The sequence below is a fragment of the Ustilaginoidea virens genome, chromosome 4 (assembly GCF_000687475.1).
Source record: "Ustilaginoidea virens chromosome 4, complete sequence".
Lineage (NCBI taxonomy): Eukaryota > Fungi > Ascomycota > Sordariomycetes > Hypocreales > Clavicipitaceae > Ustilaginoidea > Ustilaginoidea virens.
Window position 1 is genome coordinate 4081144 of NC_057319.1, and position 16482 is coordinate 4097625.

Here is a 16482-nt window from a genome sequence, read left to right on the forward strand (position 1 = left end):
GACTGTGTTTCAGGGTCCAGCGGCCGCCAAGTAGAGTCAAGATTCGAGATCGCGACCCAGCCCTTCAGGGGCAATCGGTCTAATCGAGCGAAAATTAATGTTGCGCATTTTCTTTCATTTTTTTTTCTTAAAAATGAGAAATAGTAAAAAAAATGAAAGTAAGGCGCACTGTATTTATCGATTCTAGATCAATTTTCAGGGGCTCCCAAGTGCATAATCTCCCGGTACCGTCCCAGATAGATACATCAGGTATGTACCAAACTCAAGCTAGGAGGTACCTAAGGTACCTAACCTAATGTAGGAGGTGCCTCAGGTGGCCTGAATATCAACGCAGTTGAAGGAAGCCGCAGCTTCACCTGCACATGCGAATCTGGACTGGGTGGCACCTGCCTGTTCAGCTTGCATCTTGTCCACCCAGTCACAAGCCCATGAGCAGAGCCGCAGCTGACGACGTTGAATCATTACCTCGCTTCATCAGAACTGCGCAGCCCGCCAGCGCAAACCGAGGCATGCAACCGCCATGGTCACCAGGCTCACCAGACATACCCTTTACTCCGCCATCGCTTTGGACAGGTTAATTTTTTTCCCATTTCATACTCTGATTACTCCAAGTTACACACGATGACGGTTATCTGCGGCTGTGGAAATCGATCAGTGGACTTTGAATCCAACGTCCCTGGAGGAACCATCACATCGCTTTGCAGTTTGCGGGACAAATACCCAGACTCTTCGGCATCGCTCCCTGCGCGACCATCAGCCACTAATCCCGTAACACGGGTGACATCCTCGGTTTTAACAAAGCGGGCATCTCGCCTTGACCACCAAAATAAGTAGCACACTAGGCTAGGAATAGGTGCGCTGAACGATACTTATCCGCGGACAGTCATGTGTCTACCCCTATTTCCGTTAACAACCGCCGAACATCAAGGACCAACGCGACCATATATCACTTAATCGAACAACGGACCCAAGCAAGGGCGGTGAAGTTTGTTGAAGCCGCAACAGTGTATAAATGGGCTCAGGAACATGCCTCTTTTGCCCAAAGAGAAATGGCACCATGTAGCGCTGTCGGCTTTGTTTCGAGTCGGCCAAGCTCGGCTCCCGAGACGCATTCAGGAATAGGGCATTGTGCAGTATAGCCTCGAGTGTCCAAAACTTAACAGCTTGCCTAATCATTTCAAGGCTATAATATATCACAATCCAGCGTCAACGTGCGGGAAAATCAAACTTGGCCGACCCACCGGACTTGATAGTGTTTTCATCCAAACCAACGCCTTGGGGTCTGAAAGCTTCCCCAACTGGGCAGGCAGGGGGGCTATATATATTCCAGTTGGCTGGTTCCATGGCACAGACAGCCATCTGCCCAATTCGCAGGATGCCGCTTTTTCGCCGCAATGGTGCCGCTGCCCCAGGACTGGGCTCCCTAACAGGCACTGGCCGCTTGGATTTTCAGATGATTTCAGCCACAAGCATCCAAGTGGTGACGCACTTATCCATGATCCCATCATGGATGGGTCGAACCATACTCTGACGAATCCCCCGGCAATTCTCCGTCATGGGCTGCAGTGGCACCAAGACCGGACTGCGGAAACGTCGACGCTATCATGAACTTGTTTGTCGGCAACGAAACGAGGGAATGGAGAGCAACCGGTGGGTAGCCGCCTGTACCTCAATTTCCTACTCTTGCTCACGGCCGTCTTGATAAAGCGCAGCTGTGGGCGACGCCCCGTTTCAAATAGCAAAGATCCAATTATTCCCCGCATGCTCCCGTCTGTCGGAGCCTCAGGGCTCCCTCCACGCTCTGGCTGTGGGGATAGAAAGCAACGCGCCTTATCCAGAAGCATGTCCCGAATGTTGGCGAGTTTCGGCACATGTACAAGTACGACCTTTCTCGTCATGGACAGCTGTTGATGGACCCCTGTGCCAGGCTGGACACAAGACAGCACGGACCAAACTCGACAGCCATCCAAGGGTCGTGTTTGTCGAGATACTGGGGCCTTGCCGTGGAGGTTCAAACTGCACCGCATCCTGCTACTGTGTGTGCCGGGGTTTACCGCCACTACCGACGGCTCCCCTTGTCGACTTGCTTGCATTTCTAGTAAATCCATCTGCGCGCATGGCGGGATGGATGAGGACCATGATGGCGAAAAATGCCACCATTGTTGCTCCCCATCATCGGGGGTCCTCTGGCTGGTTACTAGACAGCTGTTCGGGTACGTTCGGGTGGTAAAACCTTGGGATGTATAGAATTGCAATTGTAAGAGCATAACCTTGGTCACTAGTGCGGTGCGTATTGATGTGAAGGGGAGAAAGGCTGGCGATGGAACGCCTGGGACTACGCAGATGCAGGGTCCAGCACCGACGCCGTCCGTGTGCCACTCTCAGCATCAGAATCAGGATCAGAAATGGCCTCGGCCTTGCCAGGGAGCACTTTGGCCCAGCTGGCGGGGAAAACAGTGCTTCCGGATTTAGCCTAGAGAAACTTGGTCTCCATCTTGGAACAAAAGGCCCACGGATCGCCATCTGGCCCGAGAAACCCTCATTCGGCCCAGGGAGTCCCTGATCGTCAGGAACCACTGACTTTCAACAGCTTTGTGAAACGCGAGCTCAGGTCGGTCCCGAGTGACCCTTGCCGTGTAAAACATGCTGTTTCATACATCTCGGAGGACTCTGCCGCGTGCTTGAGAATGAGAGCCAGCTGTCTTTCTCTCTATTCTTTCTTCGTCCCTTTTATTTCTTCTTTTCCGGGGCCTGCGTGTTTCTGGACAAGACGGATTCTTTGGAACGAAAAGATATCGATAATGCGGTGGATGACGCAAAAGTCGCTGTTGTTCGCTGCATTGGCCTCGGCGAGTGTTGCCGTGGACTCGAGGTTCTTCAATCCTCCCGGCGTAGGGGTGGACAACCAATGGCGAGAGAATCCGCAATATCAAATAGGCCAGATGATAAACACGACGTGGGCTTCGAGTTTGAAGGTGGTCGACTTGGTTCTGGGGATGCCATTGCCCAACGAGCCGGATAATGCAGGCGGGAGCTGGCCGCGCGTGACGATTCGGCGTAGGTGATTTAGATCCCCCCCCCCCTTTTTTTTTCTGTTCAGTTTTCGGTTTTCTTGATTTTGCCTTTCGTTTTCTTTCCATATTCTTTACATTTTCTTGCCCCCCGCCGGAGTGTCAACTAGTTCCGTGGCTTACCACGGGCAAGCAGGATCCATCTCGACATCGCACCACCCGTGGACAGTCGACCTGGCCAACTTCCCGGTGGCGCAGAAAATTCTAGACCAGCACGGCCTAGTGGTGCTATTCTTGTCGGTGACGGACCCGAGGCGCCAGGGCTCGGAATACGACGCCAGATCCCACTACTTCAACGTCACTCGTAGCCGCCGGCCTGCAGGCACAATCCCCCCTTCCAACTCTGCTGCTCTCTCAACACCAAGTCCCCAGACTTCTGCATGCTCCTCCGCATCCGCAATGCCAGAAACGGCATCTTCAACCTCCACTGCTGGAGCTTCGAGCTCCTCGTCCCTCCTGTCTTCAGACTCCGCCCCGTCGACCTTGTCCACCTCGACCAGGCGTCACTCCGCCTCGGCACCCGCAACGCCCACCAAGCCTTGGGCTCTGACGTCTCCCAAGCCCGGCTCGCCCTCTTCCAACAGGGAAGCCTTGTTTCTGAATCTAGAGCCGCGCTTCTCAACCTCGGGGTCCTTCGTCGTCGTCGTCCCGACTTCAGCCTTGGCCTTTTTGACCCTGGACACAGCTGCCACCCCCCCTGCAGGCACGGACACGGCATTCTCTCCGACAGCACAAGGGACCGGCTCAGCATCTCCCAGCGGGCACTCGAGCAGGGGCGATGGCGGAGACAACTCATCGCCGTCGGCGGCCATTATAGGAGGAGCGACTGTCGGCGCGGCAGGGGGCTTCTTCATCCTCACGGCGTTTGGCTTCTACTGCTGGCGCCGCCTTCGCAAGAGAGCCAGGGTGACGGAAAAGCCGCCGGCCGTAGACCAAGTGGCAAAGCTGCATAGCAAGCCTACGCTAGTCCACCAGCCCTACGGAGGCGGATGGATACTTCTCGGCGGCGATTGCCAAGGCAAACATAGCGTCATATACGAGGTTCCATGACCTGCGTCTTCTCTTTTGTGTCATTCCTTGTCCGCCTTCACCTGTGGCTGCCGAGGTGCTGTACCATAGCTTCGTTTTTTTCTCTCTTTCGGAATGTAATTCTACACATGTATGCATCACTAGCATCACTAGCATCAATAGCATCACTAGGGGTTGTCTTGCTCCTCATCTGCACCTCGTTCGGCTGTACGTTACTCTGTGGTTGGAGAGGATCCATCCATCACGCCGGTGGACATGTTGAATCATTGGATCTGATAGCAATCACAATCGTGGCTTCAAACACTGCATCACATAAAATTAAGGAGCCCCGTCCTCACTATCTGGCCATTATTACCACACCACACTAACCAAGCCTGCCCCGACATTTCAACAGGGCCGAATCCCGCCCCGATAAGGGCCAAGCTGCTCTTCAACCCTCCCCCAAAAGCACATGGCAAGCCCCGAAAATACACCAAGAATGGCCCCCCCCCCCCTTCAACGGGGCGCCTCCCCCTCCGCAGTCAACAATAGCCATCAGCAGCGCCGTGGCGCTCCCACGGGCCCGCCCCCTCCCCCCCCCGAATGGTATTATCCCCATCGCAGAAAGGGGTCTGCTGAAGCCTCGCAATTTCCCAGTTCCCCCATGGATAAGACTATTCTTGGCCCTGGGCGGACAGTCTCGTACCGTCCGTCGTTTCTGCCAGATGGCAGCTCGCCCATGCTGACTGAGACCTGGGGCCCGCCGTCGGAGCCGCCTCGTATCAGCTGCGCTCGTGACGGCGGGCTTTGTTTGTGTTTTCTACGCTGGCATTCCGCATGCCTGCGGCGGCGCTGATCGTCCCAGACCAACAAGGGCCGAGAGGCCATGGTTCTCTGACGCAGTCGATCGGTACGACACGCTCGCAGGAAAACACCGTCTTCCACCCCGCCCCGGCGATTCCGGTCGCACAACCGAGACCCCCCAGCTACGACGGCCCGCTTCTCGTCCGGCGCCCTCCGCTTCAAACCACCCACCCCCCCCCCCCCCCCCCCGCCAACGGGGTACATCAACCTCCGCCGCCACTGGAACCATCCATCGTCCTGCCGCCGTCTCGGCGAAACGCGCTCAGACGATCCGCCGGCGCACCCGGGCGATTGAGGCACATCCAGAACAGGCGGCGGCCGGGGCCCCCGCGTAGTTGGCATGGCAAGGAGCAGGGAGTCCCCACGTCATCATTTAGCCACGGCGTGGCCGCGCCCGACTTTCTCAGTGCTGCGGAAGAGCCGGAACGAGACGCTCCGGGCGGCTCAACCGGGCTGCGCTGCCCCGCCCCCCGGATCCGACACAGCCTGCCGTATTGGGAAGTGCCTCGGCCGGGGTGACCCTGAGCCCAGGGCTAGTTCACTCTCGCCCGGGTCTCGGGGGAGGCGTTCAGCCAAAGCTTATAATTGAGATTCGTTCGAGGTGGAATGTCGAAAAGACATAATACAGCATCACCAGGTCAACACTGGCTCCGAAGACCGCCAGCAGATCAGCAGTAACTTGCAACCTGCGCCGAGGTCTTATCAGCTGCTCTTGCATCTCAGTTCTTGGGCAACCTCAGCTCGCCAACACCGCAACACGACGTAGCTGATGGTCCGCTACGCGCGTCTGTCGAGACAAGACATTGACTGGTACAGGAGGATCTGCGGATGCTTCCGAGGCTGCTAAGCCGGCAAGCACATTTTGGTGCCAAGAAAGCTCCCCTCTATTAAACGCGGAAATCGACTATTATACAACCCTTGGTAGGAATGCTACCGGTCTGCCCCTCTATACTGCTCTACTCTAGGCAGGAAAAAAAAAGCGCAAAAAGGAAAAATCGTGGCGTTCGTGACAAAGGTCTCGAACAGCAACTTCGGAATCCCCCGACCGTCTGGACAAGAAGAATCCAAACCAAGACGCACGACATTGTCCGCTTCCATCATGTTCAAACAAGTCGGCAACGCCTAGTTACCACACAAACCCCCCTCCCCTCCGGTAGGCCCAGCGCTTGGGCTCTTCCTGGTGACAACCGCGTGCAAAGTCACAACTCATCTTGCTTTGTTTTCATTTTCGCATCCTCCGCTTCCTGGATTCTCATCGCCCCTCAAATCAACGTCCGTCCATATATGCTGACAAAGGGGATGCATGAAAAGGAGGCGATTATTTGGCAATCTCGACACCGCCAGTGGCACCAAGAGCCTTCTTGAGATCGCCGTAGATGGCGAATTGGCCAGCAGTTAGAGTACCAACCATGAAGAGACGGGCGCCAATACCAGTGTAAGAACCGCGGATACCAAGCTCCTTGGCAATCTTGATGAGACGAGAGGTAGTGCCCTCACCAGGAAGACCCTTGGTCTTGTTGATCTTGGAGAGCATAGTGTCGGCAGGCTGAGAAACGATGGCGGCAGCGAAACCAGCAATAAGACCAGACCCCAGGTTGGCAACGGTCTGCATGCCGTCCGAGAGGGACTCCTTGGGGTAAGCACGGAAGACAGCCTCGGCAACCTTTTCGTAAACCACAAACTTGGCCATGGTGTAGGGAATCCTGAGGATTTCAAGTTAGGTGACGTGTTTCAATCAGGGCTAGTCGCTCTCGGACTTACTGCTTGAAAAGAATGGGACCGAAACCAGCGTAGAAAGCACCAACACCCTCGTTCTTCAACATCTTGGAGAAGCCACCAATGAGTCCATTGGCATAGGTGGGCTCAGAAACGAGACGGATACGGGTAGCCTCAAGGGGGCAGAGAGCGATATCAGCGAAGAACTCGGCAGTGGCGGAAGATGCAAGGTAGACAGCAGTGCGGTTCTGAGAAGCCGTCTCGTATCCGAGGATATTGATCCACTGTTGCTTAAAGAACTCATAACCACCAAACTTCAAAGCACCCTGCAGAAAGTAACCAGCAAAGGTGGGACCGACACCAGTCAGGAGAGCGCCAGCACCCTCATTCTGGACAACCTGACGGAAGCCACCAAGCAAGCCACGGTTGTAGGTCTTGGGGTCGAGCTGAATACGGGTCTTGACGCTGTAAACAGGGCAATTGGTTAGCAACGCGACGTGCATAGCGGGCAAAGACCATGATATCGGCATCGGCGACGATGGCAAAGAGTGCCGCTGCTCATGGGGGTGCTTTCATTGGTCACCGGGGGGGGGGGGGGGGGGGGGGGGGGGGGGGGACAACGTAGCCAGGCCAAACGTTCAAACGTACACATCAACGGGGGTAAGACCGCCGTGGGTAACAGAGCAGCAGACAGCACCGGCCAGGGCGAAGCGAGAGTACAGAGCCAAGCCAGACAGCTTTTGAGGCTCAGCGGCCTTGACGTTCTGCACAATGGCATCGACCTTGGCCGAGCCGGTGGAAACCGCATCGCTGGCCATTGTGAGATGAAGGGCAAAGGAATCCCAAGACGACCTTGTGCGGAGTGGAGATGGGGAGCAAGGTGGAGGAAAAGTCGAGGTCGAACAACGACGTGAGGCCTGGTGGGTTGAAGTCGGGGGGAAAAAAAAAACCAAGCTGGCAGTTTCGAGGCCTTTTTGCTTACGTGCTGCGGGCGGCCACGGTCAAGGGGGATTGGGAAAAAATCTCGCTCGGAAACTTTCGGGTGCTCCCATTGGCGCAACGACCGCTTGCACCAACAGTTCATAAAATTGTGTTGCTGACTCTTACTACTTTTGGTAAGGTGCCATCGTTTATGACGAGTGTGCTAATTCCGTGCGCCAGGCGCACTTATTCCTTGGATCACGGCCGAAGTTCAGGCACATGACTAAACACGCATTAACGGCACAGTGTGGACTCGTATCTTTCCCAACGACTTGCTGAAGCTGGAAACTCATCAATCACACACAACATGAAGGCATTTCTCTGATACCGCCATCGTCCTCTTGATGGCCCTTCAACATTTGAAACACACTGCTCCTGTGCAGTATGACTCTGCAGAATCGGCACGAGATCCTTTCAGCGGCTTATGCTTCTCTTTTTAGCCATTCACCACATTCGACGGACCATCGTGCGGGAACAAACGACACTGGCCGAGAACAAGAGGACGCCGTCCGATGTTTGCTCCAGACGCCTTGCTCGTTTCTGCCCACTTCATCGACGTGACTACGCTAAACAACAGTTTCAGAAAGGCCAACAATGCTTCAAAGTTGAACAAACCCTTGCCTCAGCTTTCACTCCGCAATGGATTGCAGTCGCAAAGAATATGGGCTTCCTTATGCGTCATCTGTCGAGTCGTCCAGCGCTGACGGCGGCACATTTCGCATGGCGTCCAGTGGCTGTAACTGTCCAACTGGCCACTCGCGCACTTGTGTACGTACGGAGTACTTGGGGCAGATTCCCTGCGGAAACTCCGTTCCGACACCGTTCTGCACTCGCGGACACAGGCTGCGTCTGATACCTTTGGTCATGGTTAACCGGCTACGTCGGCAAATCCCTGTCAAACTCTGTCCCTGCCCGGGGGGGGTGAAGCCCCGAGGCGAGCGAGCCGGCTCTGGCAGACCGATCCACAAATCGGCTGCCTTTTTACCACCGAGGACCGAAACATGGGCATCAGGAAAGAGAACCAATCTTGCAGTCCGGTACGTGCTACAACAAACAGCGCGCCGCCCAGTAACCAAGGCCAAATGTTCAATGAGATTCATCTGCCAATCGATCGCGGCTGCTGAAAAGGAACCCTATGGGCAATCCGTATCCGGGCTCGGCATCATTACCAGACAGCAAATTGACCGGGCGGGATACAACCTTCACACTTGTTAAGACATAACCGAGAGCTTTGGTTTCAATTGCTGCCAAGTGGTAATATTCGCACTACACATCACACGCACGGCATACAAATCGCTGCCACGGCTTTTGGTGATTATATATAACACTAGTCACTTTTAACAACTTACTTTTTCTAGAAAGGCTGCAGTGTAGTGCAATCCTTACCACAGGGTTATATATACCTTTAGCTCACCTCCCTCACCGGTTTCCGGAGCGTGCCGAGATACACATAATCGGACTGCTCTAGTGTAGCATCCGGGCTATAAAACGGGCATTTTGACCGCTCTTCCGATCCCTGATCACAGTGCTGGTGCCAGGAACTGTAGTATCGAACCAAAAGTCGCCTAATCCAAACATGGGCGGTCCGTAGGTGGCTCTGAGCTTGCCAGTCCAGCCAACTAAATTCCGCATTCTCCGTCCTTGGAACTAGGCCCCGATGCACTCGCCAGGTTTGATGTGGTGAAGGGTCGAAGTTTGCCGTGGTCATACGTACATATAATTCTCGACTTTCCCCCAATCCACCAGCCTCTTTGCGGAACACAGCGAAACACGCCGTATTTCTTCCCCTCACCACTTGCTCGCAGATTATCCGACATGGCGACAGAATACAAATTCGAGGGATGGATGGGGCTGGATGCCGACTCTGCCAATGGTAACATGGTCTGGCAGGAGTACGAGCCTAAGCCTTGGGAGGAGACTGACATCGACATCAAGGTCACCAACTCTGCTGTCTGTGGATCGGACGTCTGCACGCTTTCTTCAGCCTGGGTAAGCGCGACACCCCAACCCGATAGATGGCTTCAAACGCCTTTCACGTGTTGAGCAGGTTTGCTGGTACTAAACTCTGTTCAATAGGGTCCGACTCCCTACCCTTGCGTCGTCGGACATGAGATCGTTGGCGTAGCTGTCCGAGTCGGGTCCAAGGCGGAGGGTGGCATCAAGGTCGGCGACATTGTGGGAGTTGGTGCTCAGTCCGATTCATGCCTGGGTCGTGATGGTCCTTGCCAGGAGTGCAGCAATAATTGCGAGAGTTACTGCGCCAAGGTTGTGGGAACATATGCATCGGTGCACCGCAATGGGGCAAAGTCCTACGGCGGTCATGGCTCATACCACCGATGCCCTTCGCACTTCGTGATAAGAATTCCCGAAGGTCTTGCGCCGGAACATGCTGCTCCTCTCCTTTGCGGCGGGATTACTGTGTATTCACCCCTCAAGCACTTTGGTGCTGGCCCAGGCACGAAGGTGGCTGTCGCCGGTGTTGGTGGTCTCGGCCATTTTTTGCTGTCCTCTTCGCTAAAGCACTGGGTGCTGATGAAGTGGTTGGCATTTCTCGCAAGGCCAGCAAGCGTCAGGAAGCTCTGGAACTCGGCTGCGATGAATACATCGCTACCGATGACGATGACGGCTGGGTAACGCACAACACTCGTCGATTCCATCTCATCATCTGCACCGTCTCCTCTGACAAGGTACGCTTACCTTTCCATCGTTTCCCATATCTCTGGAAAAGTAAAAGAAGGGGAGAAGAAAAGGAACAAGAGACATGTCAATGTGCTAACAACATTGTCAGATGCCGTTGCAAGATTACGTCGACGCCCTGCGTTTCGATGGCACTCTGGTGCAGGTTGGAGTTTTTAAAAAGCCAATGCAGGTGGGAAGCCTGAACCTGGCTATGGGCCGCCGCAGAATAGCCGGGTCAATCATTGGTAGCCCCAGTGAAATTCGCGAAATGCTTCAACTGGTGGTAGACAAGAACATTAAGCCATGGGTCGAGAAACGGCCCATGAAAGATGCCAACCAGGTCATGATGGATATGCAGGCAGGCAAGGCGAGATTCCGGTACGTACTTCAGAACTAGCGCCTTGGTCCAGTCGTCCTCATTGCCAGGTGTGGGCACCGATGAGGCACGCTCCACGTTACGGCGCAACATTGTACGGGCGCCAGGCCTAGGCTGGAGACGCGGTCGCTTCAACTTGTCCGGTGTGTGTGAAAGAGCCAAGGTGGGCTTTTGATCTGACTCCATGACGTATTTCGATAACCGCATTCGAACGGACATTCGCATACCGATCGATTAGTGTCAAAACAAGCCTCGCCCAACGCCAATCAGGGTGTTTGTTTGGTCTTGGGAATATGGTGGATCTGGGACCAGATGGCTGGAAGTCCAGCTTAAACTGTTTGTTGGCAATTTGATGGGCAGCAATCTGGCTGCGCCGATGACGGGTTGTACGGCATTTAGGAGCGGAGCAACGCCCGATGGCGATGTTGGACGAACGACGCTGCTGGTTGAAAGAAATGAATGCAGGCAGTGGTGGAACCAACAAGTTGTGGACAGAAGGACGAACCAGACAGATTACAGCAGTCATCCTCGTATTGCTACGTGCAGGCGGGGCCACCATGCGGCCTGCTCGCCAGCTGCTCCACGGCTGGACGATGACTTGTCAACTGGCGGCTGCAGCGTGCTCTAACCTCGCCCTTTTTGCCCTTTTTTGGCATCCCATCTTAGCTTTGTTCTCTTTTCGATCAAGATACTCGCTGTTGTGTGATGACGATCATACTCATCCAAGCTGCTGTTGGCTGCTTTTGAAAACTGCCCTTCTTTCAATGTCATTGTTCAGGTGATGTGCATGGCAGCAGATGCAGGGGCCGTCCCTCAAGGTCAGTTCGTCAAGACCGAAACGAATCTTCGTAATGTATTTCTTGTCTCACGGGTACACGGTTGATGCTGAATCAACAAAAAGCCTCTACGAATCTACAAAGGTGCACTTCCTTTCGAATGCCTAAAGCGCATATTCTCTAATGGGTAATATAGAGCTTACCCTACCATCGGCCCCGGATTCATAGAGTCCAGCTACGCTACGCCAGGCCGACATAGCTTGAAAGAAATTCTAGGTCAAATTTGAGGAGATGAAACAATACTAAACTACCTTGGCCAAGAGGGGAAAAAGAAAACCAACGTTAATTATGACGGAACGGATAGGGTACCAAAAAAAAAAAGTCTTGACGAGGACTGGGTCCTGTCCCTGACGAGAAATTTTGCAAAGCCCGGTCTTACTTTGACCAGGATCTCAACAGCCGATGGGCTTTTTTACGTCATAGCCTGATGAAGCAGTCGATCGAGAAGCGGATTTTTTTTTTTTTGAACTGAACTGGGGATACTCCAGTTACTGACAGCTTTGCCCTCTGGGGAACTTTCGCCGAGTTCTTGCTTCCTGTCAGCATGCATCTAATGTTTCTGCGGGTCTCTTTTCTTCAACATGTCATGGTTAAAAAAAAATTGGACCAGCGGACCCTTGCGCAACGGGACACGAGAAGTGTGGTAGGACGCTGAGCCTCAGCATCCACCACCACTAGTGACCACACACACCCCAGTCGACACCTCTTTGTTCTGAATTTCGGGTGGCTGCCTTGGTCACTGATAAACACCATCAAGAAGCAAGGGAAAATGACCGAAAAAGCTCCACAAAGCCCATGTCAACTGCCCCTTCCAGGACACAGGGGTCAAAAGAAAAGGGCAATCAGCAAACCAGGACCCAACGGAAGTAAGAAGTGGATAAAGAGCAAAATTTGCAACATGGGAAGCGCTTGATACACAGTAGCGTGTCGCTGACTGACGAATGGGTAACTAAGGTGGATGTTTCTGCTTCTTCACGGCCATTATGGATTGCGGCGCGAAAGCGGCTGCGGCACTTAAGCTCATGGCTGAACGGTGGCTGGGCATTGTCTAGCCCTGAATAGAGCCCTCAATGGCAAGGTTCCTCAGCCGACTGAACGACGACACGAGGAACAGTACAGATACTGTTCAAAGGCCACAGAGTCGCCCGTCAGGGAGGGACTGGGATACATGGGTCAGACAATACACACACCAATCGAATTGGGGGGTATGGGCGTTTACCTCGCTGTCAAGTGTTCCACCTGCTAGCCACTGGCGGGTACCGGTGTCATGATAAATCGTGCGGCGTGGGTCTGTCCCGCCGAGCCGTACACTTGAGCCGCCCGTTCCTGAGGCTTGACGCCTCCCTAGTTTTCAACGAACAAATGGGAGCGGGGCAGTTTTGGAATAATACCAGGATCCGTTCCGTGTCCCACGGGTTCGATTGGGGCCAGTTCATTGTTGACTTTTGCACCAGGCGTGTTTTGAGAAAACGAGGGGTCAGAGCTTTCCGTCATGATCATGCAGAGACGGGGAGCACGGTGACGGGATGCCTGCTTGCAAGGGTGAAAAAATTGCCATTCCGTTTCCGGCCTGCTGGCGGATTGTTCCTTTGGCACGGAGGCAACGACGGCATCAGGGCGGGAGCAGTTGAACGTTTTGTCAGCACACCCAGACCGTGGTAAAGACCGTGTCAAGCGGAGGAATCGAAGCCTTGGCGCCACCCAGACCCTTGGGTGGTAAGGAGGGGCCTTCTGAGATGGAGTGAAGGAGTTGGCGCCTGGTGATGGGTCTCTGGGGATCGTTTGGCGCCCAGATTAGTCCTGACATCAGAAGTAACTTCTTGCCTTGGGCGACAGGTTGACACCCACGTCGACTAAAAGTGGGATGCTGCGAGGTAAACAACAGGGGTCCTGGTCCTGGTCTTTGGGCTCAGCCAGTCTGGCGAGCGGCCATCTGATCATGCAAGCTCCAGCCATCCAATCCATTCGTTGCGCCAAGCGCTGAAGGGGAACGAACCACGGCACCGACAAAGTAACGAGACCGGGAGTGGGCCGATGCCGACGCAGTGCTATTTACAGCAACAGGCTCGTATTCCCGAATCACGACGCTACTAGCAAACAGGCGTGGCAGAGAGTCCGGAGTCGGGACTGGCCACTGTGCCATGTGTATCCAGCCAGAGCAGGCGCCTCTTGGCACCTGCCAAGCTGCTGCCCGGGGCTGTTTTCCCGTGAAACGAGGATGGCGGTGATAAAAGGGACCGGTGTCTTTGACCGAGAGCACAGTTATTCGATCCCTCGTTCTTCTCGCTCTATACATACTATATAATACCCTCCGTCGTTTGTTTGGTATCCAGTCTCTCGCTTACAAGGAACCTCGTCACAGGCGGCAAAGCAGGGCAGTCGTTTTCTGTTGCAAGTACGGCCGCCATCTCTGCGATATAAAACTTTTCCTTCTTCCTGTTCCGCCGCCTCTTATTGCAGCACATCGACGCGGTTGTACCAGCCACCACCATGAAGGGTGCTGTTGTCTTGGGCGCTCTCGCTGCCGGCGCCAGTGCGTGGAAATACCCCGACTGCGATGCCGACAACTGCTACCGCGCCTTGACCAAGGATGGGTTGAAGAAGGAGGCCGAGTCGTTTTGCTTTGGCTGGCTCGCCGGCACGACGACGGCATCGTCCGCCATTCCCCCCGATTTCCAGAACTGCGGCGTCACCGAGGCCAGCTCGGCTTGCTCGTGTATCACTTACACGGCTACTCACGTCACTGGACCTTCAACCACGGTCACTCTGGCTCCTCCCACCACAACTAGCACGTTTGTGAAGCCCACTTCGTCTGCTCCTGCTACCACCCAGCAGCCGCCTACGTCGGCTGTCGCCAGCCAGACTACTGGGCAACCTACTGCTCCTCCTACGACGGCCATCTCTACCGCCTCTAGCCAGCAGCCTCAGGTCAGCAGCACCTCCTGCGGCACCGGCCCTGTTAGCAGCCCTGCCCGCAGCTCCGTCAGCAGCTCTCCCGGCACCTCTTCTCAAGCTGTGGGCTCCTCTTCCCCGGCCGCCAGTTCCTCTCCAGCAATCAGCTCCCCTTCTTCTCCAGCTATCAGCTCCTCCTCTCCAGCTGTCGGCTCCTCGTCTTCTCCAGCTATCAGCTCCTCCTCTCCAGCTGTCGGCTCCTCGTCTTCTCCAGCTATCAGCTCCTCTTCTCCAGCTGTCGGCTCTTCGTCTTCTCCAGCTGCTGGCTCCTCCTCTTCCCGAGCTGTCAGCACCTCTGGCAACACCAGTTCGGCTAGCATTACCCAGGCTACTTCTCAGAAGCCGTCCACCACTGCCAACACCGAGGCCACACAGATTACCAAGACGCCCACCCAATGGACCACCTCCACCATCTGCATCACCAAGACCCACACCATCACCTCGTGTCCCTCTTCCGTGACCGACTGCCCGGGCCGTGGCCGAACCACCGTCATCACCGAGACTATCCCCGTCTCTACGACTGTCTGCCCCGTCACCGAGGCCACACCGATTACCAAGACGCCCACCAAATGGACTACTTCCACCGTCTGCATCACCACGACCCACACAATCACCTCGTGCCCGTCTTCCTTGACCGACTGCCCGGGCCGTGGCCGAACCACCGTCATTACCGAGACCATCCCCGTCTCTACCACTGTCTGTCCCGTCACCGAGACTGCGGCCACCGCTCTTCCCACCGGGCCAGTCAGTGTCCCTATCCCCACCAGTGCGCTGCCGCCTCCTCCGCCTCGCAACGTCACGACTTCCACCCGCTTCATCACTCAAACATACACCATCACTTCTTGCCCCCCTACCGTTCCCAACTGCCCCGTTGGTTCCGTCGTCACCACCGTATATCCTACGGAAACCACTGTCATTCCCGGCTGGACGACCAAGCTGAACCCTACTACTCCTAATGCGCCCAGCGGTCCTACCGCCAATACTCCTTCTCCTGCCCACGACACCAGTGACGTTCCAACTGGGGGCAAGCCAACTGGCGGCAACCCTGCTGGACCTAGCCCTACCGAGTCCAACCCTACCGGCGGCAACCCAACCGGCGGCAACCCAACCGGCGGCAGCGCTTCTGTCCCGAACACTACTGGACCCAGCCCAACCGGCGGCAACCCTACTGAGCCTATCCCTGCTGGACCCAGCCCTACCGAGTCTAACCCTACCGGCGGCAACGCTTCTGAGCCTGCCCCTACTGGAACCAGCCCCACTGAGTCCAACCCAACCGGCGGCAACCCTGCTGAGCCTATCCCTACGGGGCCCAACCCTACTGGACCCAGCCGCCCTAGTGGCACTCCTACCAGCGGTAGCCCTACTGGCACTAATCCTCCCATTGTTACTGCCGCTGCAGGCAAGATGGTCGGTAGTTCTGAGTTGGTTGCCGCCGCTGCCGCCGCTGCCGGTTTCGCGGCTTTCTTCCTTTAAGAGGAGTTGGGGTACTCGGAGAATGCCAATGCCGATTCACCAAACATGAATACGGTATAAATGAAGAGAATGGAAACGAATTTCCTTTGGGTTTAATGTAATAATAGTAATAGATTTTTAAGGTTCTGTCGGCCACATTGGGATATCTCGGACACAAGGGTAGCTCTGAGAAGGATTTTGCATAGTTGGACTCTGTGATGAAAATTACCCTACGCGCCTGCCTGGGTTTTGGTGAAGGTGTGATTGATTGGATGTGCTATGGTATGGGAATGGACCCGGCGGCACGCATGGCGCTAAGCTCTCCAAGATTGCAATGCCCGGCCCGATGTTTGCAATCTAATGGTCCTGCATTCGAAGCGTAAACTAAAGAGTGATCATATCGAGCAAGCCCGTGCCAAAGGGATCCAGCACTGCTTTGCCCCCTCAGCGATTTGTGGATGGTTACATGTACCGTGCTACCTCGTATGGATAGACGGCCCATGCCATTGGCACTGGGCTGCGGGAAAGGGCCGATCCACAGGGGCTT

At 55.1% G+C, this 16482-nt stretch overlaps 3 protein-coding genes across 3 annotated transcripts; 2 read left to right on the top strand and 1 right to left on the bottom strand.

Moving 5' to 3' along the window:
* Window positions 1-6261: 6261 nt before the first annotated feature.
* Window positions 6262-7477, bottom strand: UV8b_05564 (uncharacterized protein; the record flags this gene model as incomplete). The annotated part of the gene is made up of 3 exons (XM_043143061.1): window positions 6262-6646; window positions 6705-7124; window positions 7308-7477. 3 exons carry the CDS (start codon window positions 7475-7477, stop codon window positions 6262-6264), a joined length of 975 nt encoding a protein of 324 aa, XP_042998994.1.
* Window positions 7478-9455: 1978 nt separating this feature from the next.
* Window positions 9456-10716, top strand: UV8b_05565 (uncharacterized protein; the record flags this gene model as incomplete). The annotated part of the gene is made up of 4 exons (XM_043143062.1): window positions 9456-9629; window positions 9717-10118; window positions 10199-10327; window positions 10429-10716. 4 exons carry the CDS (start codon window positions 9456-9458, stop codon window positions 10714-10716), a joined length of 993 nt encoding a protein of 330 aa, XP_042998995.1.
* A 3305-nt stretch (window positions 10717-14021) lies between these two features.
* Window positions 14022-15956, top strand: UV8b_05566 (uncharacterized protein; the record flags this gene model as incomplete). Its single annotated transcript, XM_043143063.1, has 1 exon — window positions 14022-15956. One exon carries the CDS (start codon window positions 14022-14024, stop codon window positions 15954-15956), a length of 1935 nt encoding a protein of 644 aa, XP_042998996.1.
* Window positions 15957-16482: the final 526 nt, after the last annotated feature.